The sequence below is a fragment of the Syngnathus leptorhynchus genome, chromosome 13 (assembly GCF_054491065.1).
Source record: "Syngnathus leptorhynchus isolate UIUO chromosome 13, UIUO_Slep, whole genome shotgun sequence".
Classification (NCBI taxonomy): Eukaryota; Metazoa; Chordata; class Actinopteri; order Syngnathiformes; family Syngnathidae; genus Syngnathus; species Syngnathus leptorhynchus.
The window spans coordinates 639,861-661,104 of record NC_141207.1 but is presented as its reverse complement, the minus strand read 5'-3'; the positions used below and the strand labels follow the sequence as shown (position 1 = coordinate 661,104).

The following is a 21,244-nucleotide window of genomic DNA, read 5'->3' as shown; positions in this document are numbered from 1 at the left end:
ATATATATATATATATATATATATATATATATATATATATATATATATATATATATATATATATATATATATATATATATATATATATATATATATATATATATATATATATATATATATATATATATATATATATATATATATATATATATATATATATATATATATATATATATATATATATATATATATATAAACTTTTGCAGGATACCAGCTCAGATACAGCGTTGTAAAGTTGTAAAACAACTCCGGCCGCATTTACTGGAAACAAAATGACTTCGGGTTTCAGCACGACGGCAACCAGTGACTCTTCAGAAACGGATTCGGTTCCCCCGTGACCCTGACCGGATTGGGTTAAACGTTGACCCCCCCCCCACACACACACACACACACACACATATACACACGCTACGCCGTGTGTCACAGATGCAGCAGCCGTTATAGCAAGTCATTTGAGCTTTTATTCCAAAGTTGTTCAAATCCTCATCCACTTTCTGTGCTCACTTGCAAGACAGTTCAGTGCACTACAGCAGGACAACTTCATGTTTGGAGTGAGGCAACTGTGCCCTAGTTGAGTGGTTGCACATACGCGCACAAAGCTTGATAGTTGTTCTACAAGTAGCCCCCCCGCCCCGCCTCAAAGAAACATGCAACATCCCCATGCAGCATCCTCTGGCCACACCCCTTAAATGGGGCCAGACGCACCACATTTAAGCGGCGAGATGATGACGACGACTTCACAATCACTGAGAGCTTTGAAATAGCTCGACAGGCAAGGCGAGTGCGGCTGTGCAAAAGATTCCACCTGCAAAGCACAAGTAAGAAGTTTGTAACTTTGGAGTTGCTTGGCAAACTTGGCTGAGAGACTCACTTGGACCCAATTGAGGGACACAGGCAGACGCGGTGTCCGTGGGGTCAAACATGAACCTTGATGCGGATTACGGACTTCACGGAAGCAGCGGCAACGGAAAGCTGCGACAGTGGCTCATTGAGCAGGTGGATTGTGGGAAATATGCCGGCCTGGTGTGGGAGAACGAGGAGAAAAGTATCTTCAGGATCCCCTGGAAACACGCTGGCAAGCAGGACTACAACCGCGACGAGGACGCTGCACTTTTCAAAGTACCGACAACAAATGGCACCTTCGATTCCTGCGTTTGCCTTTGGCTTTTCTTCCTATGTTGCTTTGCCTCGGCTTGCTTCACCTTTGCGCTCTTTTGTAAATAGAGTGCAAATGCACGGATTATTTTTCGGATGATTTTCGAGTTCGGCCCTGCCCGTGTGCAGTGACCGTTTGATGCTCTACTCTGCCGAGTCATTTGTAAAGCGCGACACCGACATGTCGAATGTCGTAAGCATAATGACTAAGTAGGTAGCGTGCGGAGCAGTTTGAGTTTTCTCCAACGTTTGATGTCGCTGTAGGCCTGGGCGCTGTTCAAGGGCAAATACCGGGAAGGGGTGGATAAGCCCGACCCGCCAACTTGGAAGACGCGCCTCCGTTGCGCCCTCAACAAGAGCAACGACTTTGAGGAGCTGGTGGAGCGTAGCCAGCTGGACATCTCCGACCCCTACAAAGTCTATCGCGTCATCCCCGAGGGCGCCAAGAAAGGTCAGTTGTCACATCGTTTGTCTCTTCTGGAATGGAACCGTGATGGGGAGATGGACTTTTTCTCGTCAGCGAGTCCAAGTCGTACGACTCCGGTTGCTTCCGTCGCTTTTTCCGAGGAAGCGTTGCAGCAAATGTATCCAACTTGACTTTCAGGGCCCAGAGAGGATGACGGTCCTCTGAGCGCCGTTGGCTATTCCGTGACTTCAGCCTACGCCGCTCTTCAAACTCAGGTGATTCTCTATGGCCCACCCCGAGGTTTTTGTCAACGATGTGGTTGGCTGGTTCCAACCAGGTGTCGCGCGTCCTTCGACAGATGCCTACGTATGTTCCCTCTCCGGAATGCAGCTGGAGGGATTTCAGTCAGGAGCAGGCCCCTCTGCCAGAGCTACCCTTCACTCAGGGCCCGTGTCCCCCTCGCAGCCTGCCATGGCAGGGCCCATCTGTGGAGAACGGTATGTGGCTCACGCAGTAAGTCCCGTGACGGGCTCCCCTGAAACGACACGTGTGTGCAGGATACCAGCTCAGAGCTTCCTTTTACTCTTACGGAGCCACCGACGCTCAGCCCTCACCTTTTAGTCTGGACGGCAGCATCAGATCAGCAGAGGCATTCCGAGGTACTTTGCGAGTACAATCTTTTCTTTGAAAAAGGTTCCCGACTCACGCCGTCTTTTCTCCACGCAGACACACGGCTGCACGTGTCGGTGTATTTGCGGGACACCCTGGTGAAGGAGGTGACCACCTTCAGCCCGGAAGGCTGCCACATCATGCCAGGCTCCCCGGAGGAAAAACACTACTTGTCCTCAGGAGGCCGCGACGTGGTCCCGCTGCCCAGCGCCGACACCTTCGCAGCTCAGAGGAGAGCCTTGGACCAGCCGGCGAGTCCCCGTGTCTCCGCTTTGGAGGGAGGGCTGCTGTGTTGGATGGCCCCCGACGGACTCTACGCCCAGCGGCTGTGTGAGGGTCGAGTGTACTGGCAGGCGGGATTCGCCCCCTACGGCGGTGACAAGCCCAAAAAGCTGGAGCGAGACGTCGCCTGTAAATTACTCCACACGCAAGACTACCTCACAGGTGAGAGTTGGCAGGGCTGGGCTACCTGTACTATTTCCGCTGGCCAGTTACATACATCTTTATTGTGACTGCTTTGTCTACAATCAGCATTTTTATTCATATTGAAAAAATCCATTATGACCAGATGACAAAAGTTTGCATGGTCACACTCAACTCAATTTAAAATCTGGATCATGTTCAGCTGGGTGACACCAAGCTCTTTTTTGCATGGTGAGAAGCTCAAGGGATTCTTGGCCCCTCGCTGAAGGTGGAGTTTGCCAATAGCTCAGCTTTTGAATACTAACAAGTTGTGTGGGCCTAAAAGCTGAAGCAAAGTCCCCCAAAAGTGCGTGTCAACAGCTGCAGCGGCGGGCCAGGGTGTCCTTTAAGATGAGTCACTGATGATCACTACGCCGTCTAAGTGTCCCCGCCCACACGTTAAAACAGCTCAAGTGTGAAGTGTGTCAAGTGTGAAGGGCTTTGCAAATGTCTTGTGGCCACGCAGGGTTTTCCATTGCAGTCAGCCCCAAAGGTCACGCCTCAAACCACACTTTTACCATTAAATGCCTTTCACGTACCTCACAATTGATCATCAGAGATCCAGACATTGGGGCTCTACGGTCGACCGCTGGCCGCTCGCTTCCAGGTTCTTCTGACTTTTGGAGAAGAAGGTCTTGACTCCCAGAGGGCGGGCCTCACTGTACAGGTGACTAACAAAGCACTCACACTGAAACCTGCATTAGGAAATGTAAAAGCTCAACGTGAAACGAAACGTTCCTCCCAGGTGGAGCCTTTGTTTGCCAGGCAACTTTTGTACTACGCCCAGCAGACAAGTGGACACGTGTACCCGCGCGGCTACGAGCACGCGGGGCTCACGGAACACGCGAGCCTCTCCGAGGACTATCACAGGGCCCTCGCGCAGCATCGCGGCCTGCAGGAGTGAACGGAGCAGATATGTGCAGCAATTTCAATCTGGAATAAAATGCCATGCAGTTTGATGGGCTGTCTCAATCATTTCATCCAATTAGAATGAATTGTTTGACAATAAACCTGAGAGCAGAGGGGACTATTGTCGCAAGCCAGAACAGAAGGCTACAGAAATGGATTGCCTGAAAATGTTTGCGCCACATGTTCACTTCCAGGTCAAACAAAAAGTGGCAGATTTGCATTTGTACATTATCAGTCATTCTTTTCTCAGTTTCAAGTTGTGTGAACATGAGGTTGTTGTTTTTTTTTTTTTTTGACAGAAGGGTACCTTCAGTTTTAGTTGACTTTGTTTTGGCTCTTAATGAAAATGCAATGTTAGAGGATGAGGAAAGATTTTAGTGTGTGGTGAAGCCTGAGTGTGCCTCACAGAGAGCGCAAAAGCCAAAAAGTGTTTGCTTTTTGTAACGGCCCCAGCGGCCCACACCCCGCCAGTGTTTGTGCGAGCAAGCCCTCGAGACGCCAGACGGCTCGAAGGAAGTGGAGGGTGCAGATGAACGGCTACACCCTTCGTTTGGATGCAACCGTCGACAAAAATGTGTCTTTCGACTCTTCCCGTGCGCCTGGTGGTTCAACTGTAGGCATTGAAAACCATATGAGTACGTTGAAAAGGTAGGAAACGTATATTGGTGCCATTAACTGAAAACGCACTGAACGAGAATAAGTCAAAGGTCCACACGGCCATTTGTAGTCACTGACAAACATGAGTTCAGATGGATTGTGCTTCTTGAACTTTTTGGGCTTTTGGAGCAACAATTTATTTCAACATTTGGGCTCCAGCTTGTTTTTGATGTGGAAAATGAAAGTGACACACAAGTTCTGGTCGTGCACAAAGAGCGGCTGGAGTTTATCTCTTGATAAACTGGACGTAGGCGGGCTGAAAGCAGGTGAGCTGCAGGCGCATGTTGCTCTTAAACGTATTCAAAAGTTCTCCCAGCAACCTGGCACAAGACATGCACGCGCTGCATTACAAGTCTGGAAGAACATCTGATCAGAACGTGCGCGGCGTGGGCACACTCACTTTTCATCTGATGCGCTATATAACGGAGGAAGGGCCTCCAAAGCCATGTGGAAGCTGCCACTGAGGAAAAAAAAAAAAAAAAAGACTCAATTAGTCACAGCAACAAATAGACACTCTGCGTGTGTGCGCGTGCGTGCGTTCGTGTGTGTGTGTGGCTTGGTACAAAATTGGACTGATCCACAAAGTTTGACCCAACTTCCTGGATGGTTCCAATTTGTTTCACTGTTTTGAAGCGAGCCTTCTTAAACATGTACGTTTAGGGCCACTTTCCGTTCGCATTGTGGAGCTCTGTGTGGTTAAGCTGTCAATTAAAGATGAAAGTTGGATTGGCGCAATCATCTAAAAACAGCCAGCAAAATGTCATCTACGACACAAGAGAAGCTCGGGCATCGAGAAGGAGCAAAGTTGAGCACGGCTGTTGAGTGATACGGAGTCGCCGTGGCAACGAATCATTTCAACGATACCAAATGTCTTTGGCGAGCACGGTCCCGCTTAGACGCGAGCGAGCCAATGCACAGCAGAAGCAGATTGCTTTCACTTCCTTTCTCTCAAGCCACCGAGGGACATGAATACGGATGGATCGTAGCGAGCTACACATGACTGTTAAGATGTGTGTGCGTGCGATACACACGCAGTCTCAAGAACCGGGCCAAGTGAGTTCCTGTCTGTGGCGGCCCGCGTGCGTGCGTGCGTTCATGCACGGGTGCGCGCGTTGCACTTACTCGCTATCGGCATTCAGGTACGTGGCGACGGCATCTCTCAGGGCGCAAAGTTCAAGTCGAGCCTAAAAACGGAGGTCCCAGGTGCAAATGTTAGCCGGCGAGCCATCTGACACATTTGGCAGCGGTCAGCAGCTTGCGTTTGCGATGGCAATACCTGCAGGGCGCCGTTTTTGCTGAAGTTTGACACACACTGCATAAGGCGACACATCTCGTCCGCAACCGACGCGAGAATTTTGGACAAGACGCAAGCGACCAGGTCCTTGGAGATGGTAAAGACCTGGCGGACAGATGAAACTATTTCGAAGGGCGGCGGCAAAAGAAAAAATACAACTGGGTGTCATACCTCAGCATGAACGGCGATGATGTTGACCAGCGCTTCTTTTAAGTAGCTTCTCACTCCTGAAGAAGAAGGACATACTGCATTCTAAATTGTTTTTTTTCCTTAAATGGATAAATTGTTACTCAATGCTCCTTTCTTAACTGCGGTTTATTGCAGAGCAAATTTTAGACCGCTGGGAAAGAGAAACCGTTGCTTCCAAATACAGTGGAGCATCGGTTTTCGAACAATTTGCTATTCGAACCAAAAATCCGAGATTATTTTGCTTGGGATGTCGGACAAAATTCGGTTGTCGAACCTCGCGCGAAATGAGCGAGAGGACCCGCATGCCAACTGACTCCGTTCGTTCTTACATTCTTGCTACTTTGAGGATTGTATTAACCTCTAATCATGCCTCCAAATGAAGCAAGTGGGAGCAGTAAAGCCATCCTAAAACACAAAGACGCAAAGATTGCTCCTAAAGCAATGCGACAGTGAGCGCCCGCCCGGCAAGCGCGCCGCGGGCCGTTGCGCGATCGGACCAAATGAAGCTCCCTGCGCACTAAGATCCACTTCAATTTTGGAAAGTACTTCATCAGTGCTTTCAAAATATTTTCAAAATTTCAGCAGCCGCCCTGTCACAATCATGCGACCAGCGCGCTGCAGTTGCGCGATCGGACAAAAATGCGCAAATGAAAAAATGACGGGGTTTTTTTTTTTGGTTTGGAACGGATTTTTTTTTTCCATTATTTGTCATGAGAAAACATGATTCCGAATTCGAATGATTCACTTCTCGAAGAGCCTTCTGGAACGGATTGTATTGGAAAACCGAAGCTCCACTGTATTGCCAATAGGCAGGGAACTCTTTTTCTAAAGCCAAACAAATGGTAGGTCTGTACATCCATCCGTTTATTCAGTTTGGGTCAGGGGGAGCTGCAGACGATGATCTTTAGGCAGAAGGCAAGCAATACTGTGCTCATCTTGAGTATTAGCTCCGTTTGTTTTTCGACTGCATGGTGCCTACCAACTCTCACAACTCTCACATGGGTGTGCAACAAGCGAAAGTAGCATATCCTACAAGTGCGGTTTACTATTCCAAAATGTTCCTCTTTCATATCCAACCTGCACACACTCGTCACAAGGTTCAACTTCACTTTCATCATTATTTGAAAATATATCTTCTCTCTCTCTCTCTCTCTCTCGCTCATGCACGAAGGCACACGTTTCCGTGCTAAGGCAAACCACATCTATGCAAACAGGGTTCATCTGGGTTTTCTCACGCCAAGACCATGCAGTGTGACCTCCCGAACAATCTTAGAATAAGGCCTTTCAGCGAGCGCGACGCTCCTCCTACGAGCCCTTTAGTGTACGGGCTTCAAAGTGGGTCGCCAAGCTTGAGTTTTAGGGGAATTCCTGCGCCGCGCGTGACGAGCGCTTCCTTCCCCGGCGGGGGTCGAGTGTCAAAGTACCTGTGGGAGTGGGGCAGTCTCTCCAGTCAAAGTAGCCGGCGTAGATACCCGGCTCCAGGGAGCCCGCGATGGGGTCGGCTCTCCTCTCCACGTAAGCCTCAAAGAGTTTTTCGTCCAGTTCCCGAACAGCCGCCACGCTCACCTAGCAGGCGGACGACAGCAAAAGTGGCACTCGGTCCAAATCCATCCTCTGCTAGCTCCACAAAGTGGAAATTTTGACCAAAACGTTCCACTGAACCTTTGCTTTGTGACTCAAACATGAGTCATCGTGTCTGTGATGGGCTTCTGACGCAGTACGATAAAGCCGAGCGGATCGCACAAAACATCCCGACATGCTTCTCAAGGACAGCCCGAGCCGCAGCAAAATGACCGTTCAGATGACAGCAATGTGAGACGGTGCAACATTCCACTGACCCGCGTGATCTTGTCCGAGCCCGTCAAACAGTGCTTGTCAAAGTGATCGGCGAGGTTGAGGAAGGTGTGTCTCTCCAGGTAGTGGCAGTTACTGAGGATGATGAGCAAGCGTTGTTCCTGCAAAGACAGCAGCAGTACACGCATCAATCATGATGGAATGGAAGAGACGCTATGTTGCAACAGGTCAAAGACCAATTACGAATCTTTTTCTTTCATCTTAATCTATTTCATTTTCATCTTCTTGTTTGGGAGGAGACGCCTACACATGATGCAAATGTGTAACTTAGGTGAGTGGAGTCATATTTGGGCAAGGGAAAACCCCCATCTGTACCTTTACCAGAAGCACTGTATGCAGCAAATGAACATATTTGATGACTTACAGGAAAGGAGGATGTATTAGCTTCTCGTCCACATAAGTTGATAACATTTTGCGGTCGACTGTTGCCGTCAGTCACATGACATGTCGAGTTTCAAAGAAAACATGGACAAGAGGATGCTTACAGATGTTGGACTGGGGCACTCTTGCGTGTTGTGAAAGCGGTCTGGAGAGGACAGATCCATGGCGACGCTACAACACAGAGAGAGAATCTTATCACATGTTCACGGAGGCCCACCACAATGCGGCGCTACTTACTGAGATGTTGGCACGTCTCGATCTGTGTTTTTGCTGAGCTGTTCCAGGCAGCTGATGAAAACCTAACACGGGGCATTCTGGTCAGGCATGTTGGGACAAACACTCGACTGGGCTGCCACAAATATAAGTGGGCTGACAGATAACCATCGCAAGCTATCACGCGCACCTTGACACAAAAACGCGGCAGCTCCAGTATACACGCGACAAAAACAAACTCACCTTCATGATGCTCACGCAGAGGTTTGTGGCTTGGTCTTGAACTTGGTCCAGCTGGAGTATCTGCAGAAAGAAAAGATCACTTGCGCATATTTGCTATTTGATTGGCGTCTGTATGAGATTTGTTTGCGTTGAATATGTGTAACTAGGTCGATCGCTTCAATCGAACGATGAAGGCATAGTTGTGATTGTAGCCTTGCCGATTTGGGCGAAATTGTTTGATGTATCGTAACTTGGAAATGTTTTGATGAGTAGCCTTTGGTATTGTCTAAAAGTGTGTGTAGCCACTCTGCAGCCGTCGAGCAACGGCAATGTTTTGCAAAGGAAAGGTTGAAAAGTGCCAAATTCTGAAAAGGAAGTTAAAGTCGCTGTGCTTTGAAATCACTCGAACCCAAAAAAAAAATGAATCAGTGGATGCAAAAAGCATATTTTATATTTCTTACATTGATCTCTCCTGGCTTGATCTCCAGAGGCTCTTTGAGTGACTGCAGCATGTGGACGACACACTGCTCAAACTGAGAAGGCTGGCCAGACCATCAATGAAAGACACGCAAATGGATAAAGACAAAAAAAAAAAAAAAGAGAAATGTCAGCAAACAGCTTCAGGAATGAAATAGGCCGCCTCGTGCGTCCTCACCAGCTTAGTCAGGCCTTCGTTATCTACCAGCCAGTCTTCGTTCTCGGCGAGGTTCCTGACATCTGAAAAGCACGCAAGCAGATTCCAATTAGAGATTGCTCGAGAACAATACGGAGAACCTGACAACACGCTCATCCTTTGAGCCATCTTGAAATCTTGTCGAGGCTTCATTTGTGGACGTGGCTGTTAAGAGCAAAGCCCTGTCTAAAAATGGAACGCTTTACACAAAAAAAGGTGCATTGTCAAAATGCCGTGCGTGCGCCTCTATTTTGTAGACAGCTCGATCCCAGCAGATCTCAGCTGATTCTGGCCAACTGCAGGGCACTCCTTTGCAACAGAAAATCTGTGAGGGATTCCTCCCTCACCATCTGCGGTGTGCAGCAGTGTCATCATGAGGCAGTGAACACGCAAGTCCAGCAGCAGATCCTGGATCACCTGCAGCAGGTCGTTTGGGATCTCCAGGGCGGACAAAGCTTCGTAACAACCCCTGCAAGAGAAGCAACCATCAAATTATGGCGCAGAGGTGACCTGAAACGAGCCAATTCCAAGTTGTCTTTTGACCTGACAGTGTGAATGATTTGCGTGACCCAGGTCCCGGGAAGTTCTGTCTTGTTCTCCCAACCTCCATAAAGACTCTGCTCTGCTGGCGGCAGTGTCGTGGGAAGGAGGGCCCCGCGGACGAGCTTCACCAAGCGATTGGTCACCTCCTCAATCATTTTCTACACACACACAACAGTCAGGAGAGCTTGAAGTCCAAAGTCACTTGAATGGCGCTTCAGAAGACATGGCGTACTTTAAAGTCATTCTGCCTCTGTCGTGCATTCTTCTTGGATTTTTCTACTTGTCCGGATTTCTCTCCAGTCTGCAGAAGCGATGGATGGGGGAGACAAAAAAGGAAGCTCTGCAATCTGCTATCTGGAGACGGAGCATTTCATCGTGATGCCGTTCTTACCTCACTAAAAAGACTGCCATTGACGTAAGAAATCCAAAGCTTCCAGAAGTTGGGCAGCTGGCCGATCACCGCGTTCGAAAGCTTTTCCACAAACTGCACCTGCTGAGGGCTTTCAAAGCGCCAATCTGAAAAGGGTGGATACGTGAGTCGTTTGTGAATCAACCCGTTCGGAACTTTGAAGAGTCGCGGCGACCCAAGTGAAGCTGTGAAGCTTTCCCGAATGTTCACTGGATTATTATGCTGAAACCAAAACATTTATATGCACACTAAAGAGTGCTTGCGCCAAACATGTCAGGTGCACGCTACTTACCGCTGGGTCGTGTCATCTGCAGGCTAGCGCCTCTCCTCAATGACAATGTGTGGCCCAGCCTGCCGAGCGCAGACGGACGGCTATCCTCATTTAGATCCAGAACTCCGGCACAGACTGAAATGTACAGGAAAATGAGGAGAGGGGGCGGTAGCAGACCCGTGAACTCAAAGGAACACATACCAATACCAAACACGCATTTTCATATTGGCACATTCCTCCATAATCCCCGAGGGCTTTCACACTAAACGGTCCCGCCTCAGTGTTCGAATCTATCTTTATTTTTGTTCCGAGCCAGCCCTTACCCGGCCCGCAGTTAACAAGACGACCTGTTGTTTCAGAAACAGGGCGGGAAGTTCGGTGCGAGCCGGACCGGGGTGTAGCAACACACACACGACGCGGCGCGGCACGGCAGCTCTTTTCCAGCTCATCTGAGAGCAGAAATCCAGCAGATGGCAACATGGAGCTGTGTATTCACCACATCATGTGGACAGACCTCAACAAGTGCTGCAGCTGGCTTGCAGTGCTCACTTCAAAATAGACACTGAATCAACAACTAGAAAAGATTCACCGGCTGACAATGAGACACACGAAAAATGATGCCCAACGAGCAGGGTTGGATTTGTTCATCTTCTATTTCGAAAATAAGAACTAGGATAGAGGCCGTTTGTGTTTCTCAGACAAGGCGACGCACTGTGCTTTCACATAAGCAAAGTCTGTATCGTTCATGTTTCAGACATCACAAGATATGTAAAATGTTGTTTTGACTACAATGTTTTCTCTTATTAGAGGGATGAGAGCTGCTGTTGTTCCAGCTGTTGGCGGAGAGGCGTCGACAAGACAGACAGACAGACAGACAGAGAGGGACAGTGAAGGGACCAAAAAAAAATACAAGCGACTCTTAACCTTCATCGGAGTCCTATTACGCTTCGGGAGGTACATTCTTCTTTTTTTTTGTGAGCCAGCGCTGCATTTGAAGCGTAGGTTGTTATACGGTCGAGTTCCAACGGAGCCGTTGGAGGCGGCAATCAAAGAGGTGTTAATCGGCACCCTTGTAAAGTCGTGCACTGATTGAGCCTAATCGCAACCTCATGTCTCCTTGTCAAATTGGGAACACCGCAGTCCCTCCAATTATTCGCTGACAAACCTATTTTCCTATGAACTAATTTCCCTGCAAATTGTATTGACATTGGCAGAAGCGCCGTTGAGGAAATCGGAGAAATGGAATTGAATCAGCCGCAGTCAGATGGGGGGGTGTTGAGGTTCCCACATGCGGAAGCAACTTCAACGGCTATCTTGCCCCCGACTTAAAACATCGTCAGAACATCGATGGCCGCATGCGAACAAAAACAGTTTCATTGCACGCTGGAACACGTGATGAGCAGAAAGGAGGAAGGAGAAGCCAAAGTCAAGGCGATTTGCTTTTGCCAGATAACGGTGAGTTCGGGGAAGTAGGAGGCGGAGGCATGCATGGATGCGCTTTTCCCAATGGAGAATGCTTGAAGGTTGCCTGGCCGAAGGGATTTGCCAAGATTTGAAGAGGTGTGGCTTTGGACCAAGAGGTGAGCAGGAAAGACCACGTGTGGGGGGTGTATAGTTGTGTTTACATTGCAACTAGCCTGAGTGGCACAGCCACCCACTTGTAATTTTGCCTTCAATGCCTGATGTGGAGTGGAAGTGTACACACGTGTGCTTGGTGAATCACGATTCGTGGTGGACATTTTTGTGCTGCCCGTTTTAGTTGTCACTAATTGTTTCAATCCATCTCCTGTACGACGCTGTACGAGAAATTGCACCAGATAGGCCAAACCCTGACACCCAAATGCACTGGCTTTATCTAATTCAGATATTCAAGCGAAAATAAATATGCGGGCCTCGAGTCGCAGGGGCGGGTAGAGGAGGCTAACGATGGATTAGGGAATGCGCACCGAGGACGCCACGTCACAGGCGACTGACTGGCTTCCTCTAACTTTCGACTCTCTGGATATTTCACAGGAAATGTTTTTTTTTGTTTTGAATGTGCGTCGCTTACCTCGCTGACCTCCGATGAACTCGTCCCTGCAGTCTTGCATGAGCTGCAGGATCCATTTGTGCTGAGCGTAGATGCACTGCCACGCCGGGTCACCTGGAGCGTGCAGGTCAGATAGGTACCTTCACAAGGACACAAAACAGGCACATGAAGTAATCTTGCGCTCTGTGGCATTCGCTTCACTCCCTTTGAGGATTTTGCATACATTTGCTATCTTTTGAAAACCTACTGGTTTCTGACCAGCAACACAGTGCTGACAAGGGGGGGACAGGGACCGGGCAGCCCACACAAAGCAAAAAATCCCCCCAATCCCATCCCCAGCAGTCTTTACTGGACCTTCTGTCAGCAATTAATTGTCTTGGGCAACCTGCGGTTCCCGACATGATTCATCCTCTGGTCTGTGGCCCGGCTCCTCCTGCTGTCGTCATATAACGAAGCCGCACACTTGTTTCTCATTAGCTAGCATCAACACACGCATCTCCGGCTCGCCACACGAAGGGGACTCGAGCGGAATGCCGCCGCGCTGTTCTGCGGTTTCGCGTTGGAAAACATCCATCAAGGAGGAAAAGCATCATTTGAGGACCAACCCAGATAGATTTGATATTACTATGATGGAAATACATTCAAAAGCGCAAGACCTGATGTATCTCTTCTGATCATGTAGCGTTGAGGGAGTCTGAAGGAGTTTTTCCAGAAGCAGGCTCCTGAGAGCCCTGATCCTCGTCTCGACCTCTGCGTACACTTTGGAGCAGAAGGAGAAAGATGGTTATCCGGAAGAATAAAAACGAGGGGAAATGCTGTTTACCCTTTTTAAAAACGGCAACTTCTGTGTTGCCAAAGAGAGATTTGGCCTTCTCGTAGTCATTTATTACCACGTCGTAGTCTCCCTGTAACAAAAAGTTAGAGTGAACTCAGCTGAAAGCCAGCCGCATCAGTTACAGACAATTATGTCCTCCGTTCGTCAAAGAAATCAAAGTCGTACGTTCTGGATGTTGCGCTCGATATTAAGGGGCAGATTAAAAAGAAACTTGAAACGCTGCAGGACGTTGAGTGCATTGCGCGTGGAGTCCGCTTTGTCTTTCCGCCCCAAAACTTCCTGGAAAAGCGTGTCCGCCGTTTCACTTGCACCTGTGAACGAGAAAGAAAATACTTTGCATGTAAAGTACAACACAACATGTAAAAAAAACGTAAGGCTGAGACAAAAAAAAAAACAAAAAACAGTCTACTGTTGAGGATGACTTCCAGCCGGTGGGTCATTGATCCCTCCACTCGTTCAGTACCGTCTGAATCCTGCCTCTGGTGGATAGCTGGAACACAAAAAAAGACAAAATGGGAGTTTTTAAAGCATAAAGATAATGAATAAAAAACTTTTGAAAGGAGGAGGAAATCACAGTCACAAATATCTGAAAAAAAAAAAAAATCAGTTTCAGGAAGATTAACCTCGATTTATGGACTTGACTTTGTTACAACTATTGCATTTGGAGAAACACAATTGGAGGCAAAGAAGAAGGCAAAAATCAAAATGATCTGACGGCTCAAATGATTTACAGAAAGCGGCGTCTTTTCATGAATTTGAAAAGGAGTGAGTGGGGGATCAAACTGCGAAAGTGAGAGAGCAAGCTAGCGGTGCAGCTAACCCGGTGAATAAATAAATGGTGTGCAGTCGTGGGCCGCCGGCCGCTAAGAGCCGCACAGCCAGTTTATTGACAAAGGGGAGGAGAGTCGGTCGGGGAAGCGGACTTTCCACATACTTGTCGAGCCATTCAAATATGCAACAAGGAGACTTTTCCAAAATGAGGATGAAAGACACAAAGATTGTGGGGGGGGGGGGCGGTCCACTCATTCCTTCTCGTGCTTCCCTCCAATCGTTAGCAAAGCTTGGCGGCAGCAGAGCGAGGAGGGAGCAAAAAGACGGATTGACGGACAGACGGACGGGGCAGAGCTTTCCAAATAAATATAAGGGCCCGTTCGGACGCACAGAAGCCTCAAGGCTTACTTGAGTAAGCTCAAATACTCAAGTATTCCACAAGCATAGCTTTTTTTTTTTTTTATATCATCAGCATGGAAGTTTTTGTCTTTCTTACACCTCTGGCGTGGCTGTTTTAAGCAAGACTTTGGGGCGAGCGTGTGCGCCGTTTGACATCTTGGCTGTCCCCTTTCGCCCTGTCGCCAGCTCCGTGTCACACGTGTGCGTGTGAGACACTGACGGGCTGATGACGTTCCATCCAAGCCAAACATGGGGTCAAGCTCCGGATAACTCGACTTGAGGAAGAGCCGCAGCTTCCCTTCCTGCAACTATTGAGGGACAAAAATGAATCAGAATAAAAATACAGCGTGGCCCAGTGGCTTTCTAAAGCTGGAGATGTTTTGACTCCTGTCGGGGCCGGGTGCTCGGGGGAATGGGCCCTGGGAATGGGCTTTTTTGGAACACACGAGCGGTTCTGTTTCCTGCATCGCTCGAACACTTCCTTTTGACACAACAATGCAAAACCTCCAATTTCAACATTTCACTCACAACAAAGCTGGGCGGAACCTCAGCCAGAGCAGCTCTGTCTCAGAGGTGTGGCCTCCGGGCCAAATCCAGTCCAGAACCTTCCACTCGACATTTCAGAATACGTCCTACTGGCACTAACCAAAACATTTAGCCAGGACCAAACAATGATCATAATAACCATGTCAAAAAACATTGATTCATCTCTGCACTAAATTTAAAGGGAGTCGCTTCGGTTGAAGTCAGCTGCTGAGTTGAAAGCATCATAGCAGAACTTAAAATGTATTCAGCCAATACAAAATTGAATACGTTCTCGAGGGTGACTTTGCATCAGGTGAGAGACTGTGTCGTGTTAACACTCCCCCCCCCCCTCACAAGCCGCGCCAAATGTACGTTTCCCTTCTAAGCAGCGGGCACAAAGTTGGCACGCTCAGCGCATTGTTCCAATTGCTCATATTGGCTCCGTTATCATCTTGAGCAATCCTAATATTCTCTCTCGCATTGTGCTGTGCCACTCTGTTTATTTGGACACGATGAAAACGTTGCCGTTCTCCCACAAATATACGGAAAGCAATAATAATAATGACAAAGGTAGAAAGTGTGCTTATAAATAGCTCCAGGAAGTAACAGAGTGGCTGAGCGGAATAAAATTGTAAACAATCAAAATGCACAAATGACAAGCTGAGGCTCCGTTTATACCATTTGTACAGGGCGGCCATGGCTGCCCGGTGACTGGCCACGTCAAAACTAAAAGACCCGCAAAGGTTGCCACTCGCGTCAGAAGAGGAAAAAAATTTAGGAGAAGGATAAGCAGCCTCTGCGTGTCTATTGAAGGTCGCTGTGGCATAAACACAAGGAGTCTTTCAGAGCAGTGAAGGAAAAGTTCACGCAGGGTCTAAATGGCCAGCCACTGAGCGCCATCCAACTATACATCAAGACGTCTTCACGATTCTCACCTGCCAGTGCGTCCTGAGCCTCAAAGAAGGTACTCAGTCCTCCTTTAACGTAGGCCAGACTCCCCTCGTTCTTCTTGTTGGCTTGCTTCTTCAGATTGCTGGCGGCCATCTTCAAGTGCTCAAAACTAAGAAACAAAAGCATGGCTTTCATTAACCGGCAAAAAACGAAAAAAAATGCTTTCAACGTTTGAATCATTTCAAACATACCTCGAGCCTGCGTGGTTTTCAATAAGATACCAGGTCGCAGAGAAGTTCTCACTGGTGAAGTCACCGCTCATCCCTGGAAATGTCATCTCAAGGTCTTTTAGGGGGAACTTTCCTCTATGCGCAAAAAAAAAAAATAAAAAATCAGGGAAACATTTCAAATTTTTGGAGTCACGGGTGTTATAAAAACCCTTTCGCAGATGCCTCCTATGCATGTTGCATTAATGCTGAATGCAGTTCATTTTATTAAGTATCCGTGGCACTGTTCAACAGTCACAACAAATTTTGTGTTATTGTAAGCAGGGGGCAGTGCGTCGCCAACACAAAAAAAGTCCTCCAGTTTGGCGTGGGAAGCCAAATGTGTGCTGTCTGAGAGGAACCCAAGAGGAACCCGTGCTTCATTAGCCATGCTTCATCTCAACTAATGAGCCAAATCCTATCCAAACTCCATAGCCAGCACCCGAGCACGCGCGGACAAGCACAAGCATGCTTGCACACTAAACACAAGTCAGCTCAGACAAATCAGTCCAAATGACAACTATTTCATCAACCAGTGATTTGTATCTCAAATTTGCCTTCTACCTGCATGACGAGCAGAAAGCTTTGATTGAAAACCGATTTACACAGAACAATTATATTTTCGTGGTCAGCGGCCTCCGCCACGTTTTTCCCAAAGCTGCATATTGAGAGAGCTTACTTGTCTCATGATGTAAACAAGGCCAGATGTACAGAACGTGGCGTGTTCACAGCAATGGAATTCTGTTACGTGTTCCGTACTTGTCGATGTCAATGCCCAGTGGATTGTTGGGTCGGAGGGAGAGAGGGGAGATGCCTTTGTTGCGGTCCGTCCTCATGTCGTAGTAGTTGAGTTCGTCCACCCACACGGCCGACTGGTCCAGAATACCTGCCGGCGCGACAAGACGGTCATCTTAACAGCACCGCCAAAAATTGGACAGCGAGGTGCCCGGGTTACTCGGGATTTGTCTTGCAATAAACAAACCTGTGGTACAACTGATACAGCCACTATTCATATTTTGCTTATTTCTGACCAAATTGGAAGTGAGTAGGATTTCTTAAAATAGGCCATTTATCTCCACAGTGGAGGATGAAACAATGACTGAGCAAAATTCAGGATGGTGACGGCTGCCATCTTGCGAGTGATTGTCTTACCTATCCTCTCCGGCTTGAGCAGTTTGAACGACACGGTGGAGGTCCCGAGGCCTCCGGACTTAGTGGTGACGATGATCTCGCCCTTGTCATCTTTTGCCGGGCCCACGCGGCACACTATCTTGCTGGCTGACATCCACTCCGCCGTCAGCAGGCAGTTATGTCCACATATGGACAGACCTGAATTGAAGCAGGAGAAAGCAAAGGTCAAATAGGAGGCTACCATCATGTGGGCTGAGGACATTACCGATGAGATCGGCTGAGCCCGTTCCCAGGTTTTCTCCACGGATGGTAACTTTGGTCCAGGCCGGACCCTCTTTGGGCGAGATGCCCGTGACGAGCGGGGGCGGACGGGCACGGGACATGCTGCTCTTGGCCAGGTGCGCCGGGCGGATCTAAACCTGGAAAAGCAAACAGGCAATGCCACGAAGATCGTAAAGCCAAAAGTAACACTTTCAAAGAAGCAGAATGACCCATGCAATATTGCATCACCGGGTATCAAATCGTGCTTTCAGGCTGGAAAATACATTTCAGCATTTAAAATAACGACTGGATAGTTTGGGTTGGTTATTTGTGAAAAGTCCCGAAACTTAAGTCCTCCCAAAAGTGACCGATTAACCCCCCCCCCAGCTTCCAAACAATGCAAAGTATGCTCTGCAAGAGTTATTTGTAAGACAGCAGAAAGTCGAGTGAGAAGCAAGGAACGGCGCGGCCGAGAGCAGGGGGAGAAAGAATGTAAACCTCAAAGCTCAGAATAAATAAACCTGCCCTCAACGAGCACTCGCCGTTAACTTGGATGAAAACGACCGCGCAAAATGGCTTATGCACAAGACATTTTTCTTCTTCAAATTATTAGCAGCTCAAATGATGGCAAAGGTGAAGCAATGCTGCGGTATTTACGTTGAATACATCTTAAACACAAGGTTGTTAAAAATGACACATTTCAAAGTAAAGGGATGGGCCAGAAGAATTTGAAAGCAAAGTAATGAAATGAACAGTCGATAACTCAAATTATTAAAAGAATATACAGTGCAAGAATATCATTTTGGGGGGGGGGGAAATGACTCAAGAAACTCGAGCGTGCGGACGTACCGGTGCGTGTGTGTGTATGTGTGTGTGTGTATGTATGCGTGTGTGTGTGCGCGTGTGTGTGTGTGCGCATGTGTGGTCTGGGTGTGTGGTCTCCAGCATAGGCCGAGGAGCAGCTGCTGACGGGCGGGATGAGAAAAGAGCTGCTGTGTTTACTTTACTCCAGAGGCTACGCATGAACACGGGAAGTCTGCCCAGAGCCCTCGCTCCACAAAACCAAGGTGCACAAGATCACACACGCAATACGCAGAAGGGCAGCATGGGCACCAAGACATATGAGCGACATCTTCTTGGCACGGGAGTGATGAAGATGCTGTGATGTCAAAAGATCCCCAGTCTTCTCTCTTACAACATGCTGACAGTACCGGGGTTAAAAGTACAAGTTAGAATTTTGAGGGAGATTTATTCCATCAAAACGAGACCAAGAAATAAGGAGCTGGAACTCGTTCCCTCATCATGGGTGTGTTTGGAAATATTCTCAGAGCGTGCACTGCTTCACTCCAACTGCTGTTTGAAGCTTTTGAATTGAGAGATTTTGGCCCTCCAAAATGAGCGAGGCACAAATTCTCGGTCAAGTCTGTTTTCTCTCATCACAAGAGTGCCCGGCCCGGCCCGGCCCGGCCCGGCCCGGCCCAGCCCGCTTGGTTGTCAGCCTCTGGCACTTTTGAGCTTTTTGCTTGACAAAATCAAGTCCCCCGTTTCCCAAATGAAAATGCCAGAACAACAAACAAAACGCTGAATTTGTTTTTGCGGCTTACCCGACTGGAGACAGATGGCTTCGTCCAGTCACATGGCAAAATGAGAAATTCCAACTTTTATTAGTCAACACTTTTCATATAAACAAGTTTGGAGGATGAGCGTTATTTCCTCTGCGGTTCTGTTGAGAACTCAAAATTGTAACTAATAATATCAATCGATATTCAACATTTCAGATGTTATATTATTGTGATCTAAAGCAGTGGTCCTTAACCTTGTTGGAGGTACCGAACCCCACCAGTTTCATAGGCGCATTCACCGAAGCCCTCTTTAGTGAAAAATTCAATATTTTTTTTCTCCAAATTCAAGACATTGATGTTTTTACTGGTGCACAAAATGAGCCGTGCATAAACATCACCTTGTTCAAAGAACAAACCCAACACAATGCATGATCTCACAACAAAATACACAAGTGCAAATCAGTGTGACTTGTGACGAGACTACTTCAGATAAGTGTCATCACAAATTTACACGAGAAATCAGGTGTGTTCGGACCGCCACAGTGGAGGCTCTGACGAATCTCTGAAACCGACTCACCGATCGAACCCAGGTTAAGAACCACTGATCTAAAGGTCATTTATTAAATCACTATAGTTGAGTTGCTAATAAACAACCTAATTGTAGAAAAAATCTAAAATTGTCAGATTTGTTTTGAGCATTCTCAGTCGAGCAAAGACTTCATTTTGTTTCAAAAGCCAAGGCATTTAATCAAAACAAACAGACAGGGCCACCCATTCTTTGTCATGGGAGGTCTGCAGGAAATGTTGCGACCCCTTCTTCTAACATGCGCTCTCTTTCACTCACGTGATGATTAAATACAAACATCCACCCATGGACCCATCCGTAACGCTGTCATAGACAATCAATATTACGAAAGAGAAAGACCCTCGAATAATGAAATCATATAAATGTAAAAAATGATAAAATAAACGACTTCCTTCCATCGACCCCAGAATTAGTGAGAGTGAGCGAGCAAAACTGGCGATCGATTTTAGACAAGACATAGAAGGGGCATCATCTGCATTGACATTTCTCAATGCTAAATCGAGGGTGGCCACTGAATTTGTGTCAACACAGACAACATATCATGATTGATTATTTGTGTTTCGCCTGACTTTGAATACGGCGCGGGATAGTAATGATCATGCAACAATTGAATGATGGCGTTGCACTTAACATGAGATAAGAAATAAGAAACTTACTGCTAGACTCGCTGCCGAGCTGTCGAGACCGTTTCCTGTAGCACGAGCTGATTTCCGGTATTCGTTCTAAGGCGTTGCTTTCAGAATAAACGTTATGAAAAAAAATAAAAATAACTAGGCGTAACGCACGGTTTCTAGTTGCGTCCAGACAAAGTGGTGACACCACCGAGGACAAATAATGCGGGGATAAAAAGACGCACGGGCATATTCTGGAAAATTAAAACCAAAGTCACAATTACATCCATTTTACATTCTTATGCTCCTGGTACTACTTCCTCTACAGACACCATTCACGGCAGTCGAATAATTAGGAGTACTTTAAATATCCATCCATCCATTTTCTGAACCACTTAGTCCCCACGGGGGTCGCGGGCGTGCTAGAGCCTATCCCAGCCGTCATCGGGCAGTAGGTGGGGGACACCCTGAACCGGTTGCCAGCCAATCGCAGGGCACACAGAGACGAACAACCTTCCACACTCGCACTCACACTTAGGGACAATTTAGAGTCTCCAACCGGCCTACTAAGCATGTTCTTGGGATGTGGGAGGAAACCGGAGTGCCCAGAGAAAACCCACGCAGACACGGGGAGGAACATGCAAACTCCACACAGGGAGGGCCGGAGGTGGAATCGAACCCGCACCTTCCTAACTGTGAGGCGGACGTGCTACCCAGTGCGTCCCCGAGCCGCTACTTTAAATATAAAAAAAGAAAGTCAATAGGTGGACAGAAGCTTTTTCGTTTTGGACAAACTGTTCAAGAGCAAAAGAACTTTTATGAACACAAGGTCATCCACTCACATTCAACTGCTCTTCTCCGCATAAAGAATCAAACTGTCACATTGTGGTTGAGGAAACACAATGATGAAGAAATTGAAGAAAATATTATTATAGCAAATAAAATGGAAAGGAAGGTTTCGAACTGGCTTATATTATATATATATATATATATATATATATATATATATATATATATATATATATATATATATATATATATATATATATATATATATATATATATATATA

General features: G+C 47.4%; 2 protein-coding genes across 2 annotated transcripts; one reads left to right on the top strand and one right to left on the bottom strand.

Moving 5' to 3' along the window:
* The first annotated feature begins 803 nt into the window (after positions 1–803).
* Positions 804–3,605, top strand: LOC147046761 (interferon regulatory factor 4-like). The gene is made up of 8 exons (XM_085927813.1): positions 804–1,119; positions 1,420–1,606; positions 1,760–1,836; positions 1,920–2,058; positions 2,119–2,220; positions 2,288–2,674; positions 3,250–3,359; positions 3,438–3,605. Exons 1-8 carry the CDS (start codon positions 922–924, stop codon positions 3,594–3,596), a joined length of 1,359 nt encoding a protein of 452 aa, XP_085783939.1. The 5' UTR covers positions 804–921; the 3' UTR covers positions 3,597–3,605.
* Positions 3,606–4,201: 596 nt separating this feature from the next.
* Positions 4,202–20,330, bottom strand: exoc2 (exocyst complex component 2). Its single transcript, XM_085928679.1, has 28 exons — positions 20,220–20,330; positions 17,420–17,573; positions 17,176–17,352; positions 16,783–16,909; positions 16,009–16,122; positions 15,802–15,926; positions 13,581–13,661; positions 13,337–13,482; positions 13,160–13,241; positions 12,993–13,095; positions 12,358–12,476; positions 10,329–10,442; positions 10,019–10,143; positions 9,860–9,928; positions 9,628–9,785; positions 9,432–9,553; positions 9,067–9,128; positions 8,873–8,953; positions 8,433–8,492; positions 8,214–8,275; positions 8,081–8,147; positions 7,580–7,696; positions 7,166–7,307; positions 5,724–5,779; positions 5,535–5,657; positions 5,381–5,442; positions 4,659–4,718; positions 4,202–4,578 (listed from the first exon to the last, which is right to left on the bottom strand). Exons 2-28 carry the CDS (start codon positions 17,535–17,537, stop codon positions 4,485–4,487), a joined length of 2,766 nt encoding a protein of 921 aa, XP_085784805.1. The 5' UTR covers positions 17,538–17,573; positions 20,220–20,330; the 3' UTR covers positions 4,202–4,484.
* Positions 20,331–21,244: the final 914 nt, after the last annotated feature.

Coding starts and splice junctions, on each gene's coding strand:
- LOC147046761 (XM_085927813.1), top strand. CDS start 922: ATGAACCTTGATGCGGATTACGGACTTCACGGAAGCAGCGGCAACGGA. Junction 2,059..2,118: donor GGGCCCATCTGTGGAGAACG/GTATGTGGCTCA, acceptor ACGTGTGTGCAG/GATACCAGCTCAGAGCTTCC. Junction 2,675..3,249: donor CACGCAAGACTACCTCACAG/GTGAGAGTTGGC, acceptor ATTGATCATCAG/AGATCCAGACATTGGGGCTC.
- exoc2 (XM_085928679.1), bottom strand. CDS start 17,537: ATGTCCCGTGCCCGTCCGCCCCCGCTCGTCACGGGCATCTCGCCCAAA. Junction 13,096..13,159: donor AGTTGCCGTTTTTAAAAAGG/GTAAACAGCATT, acceptor TCTGCTCCAAAG/TGTACGCAGAGGTCGAGACG. Junction 7,697..8,080: donor AGTGCCCCAGTCCAACATCT/GTAAGCATCCTC, acceptor CTGTCTTTGCAG/GAACAACGCTTGCTCATCAT.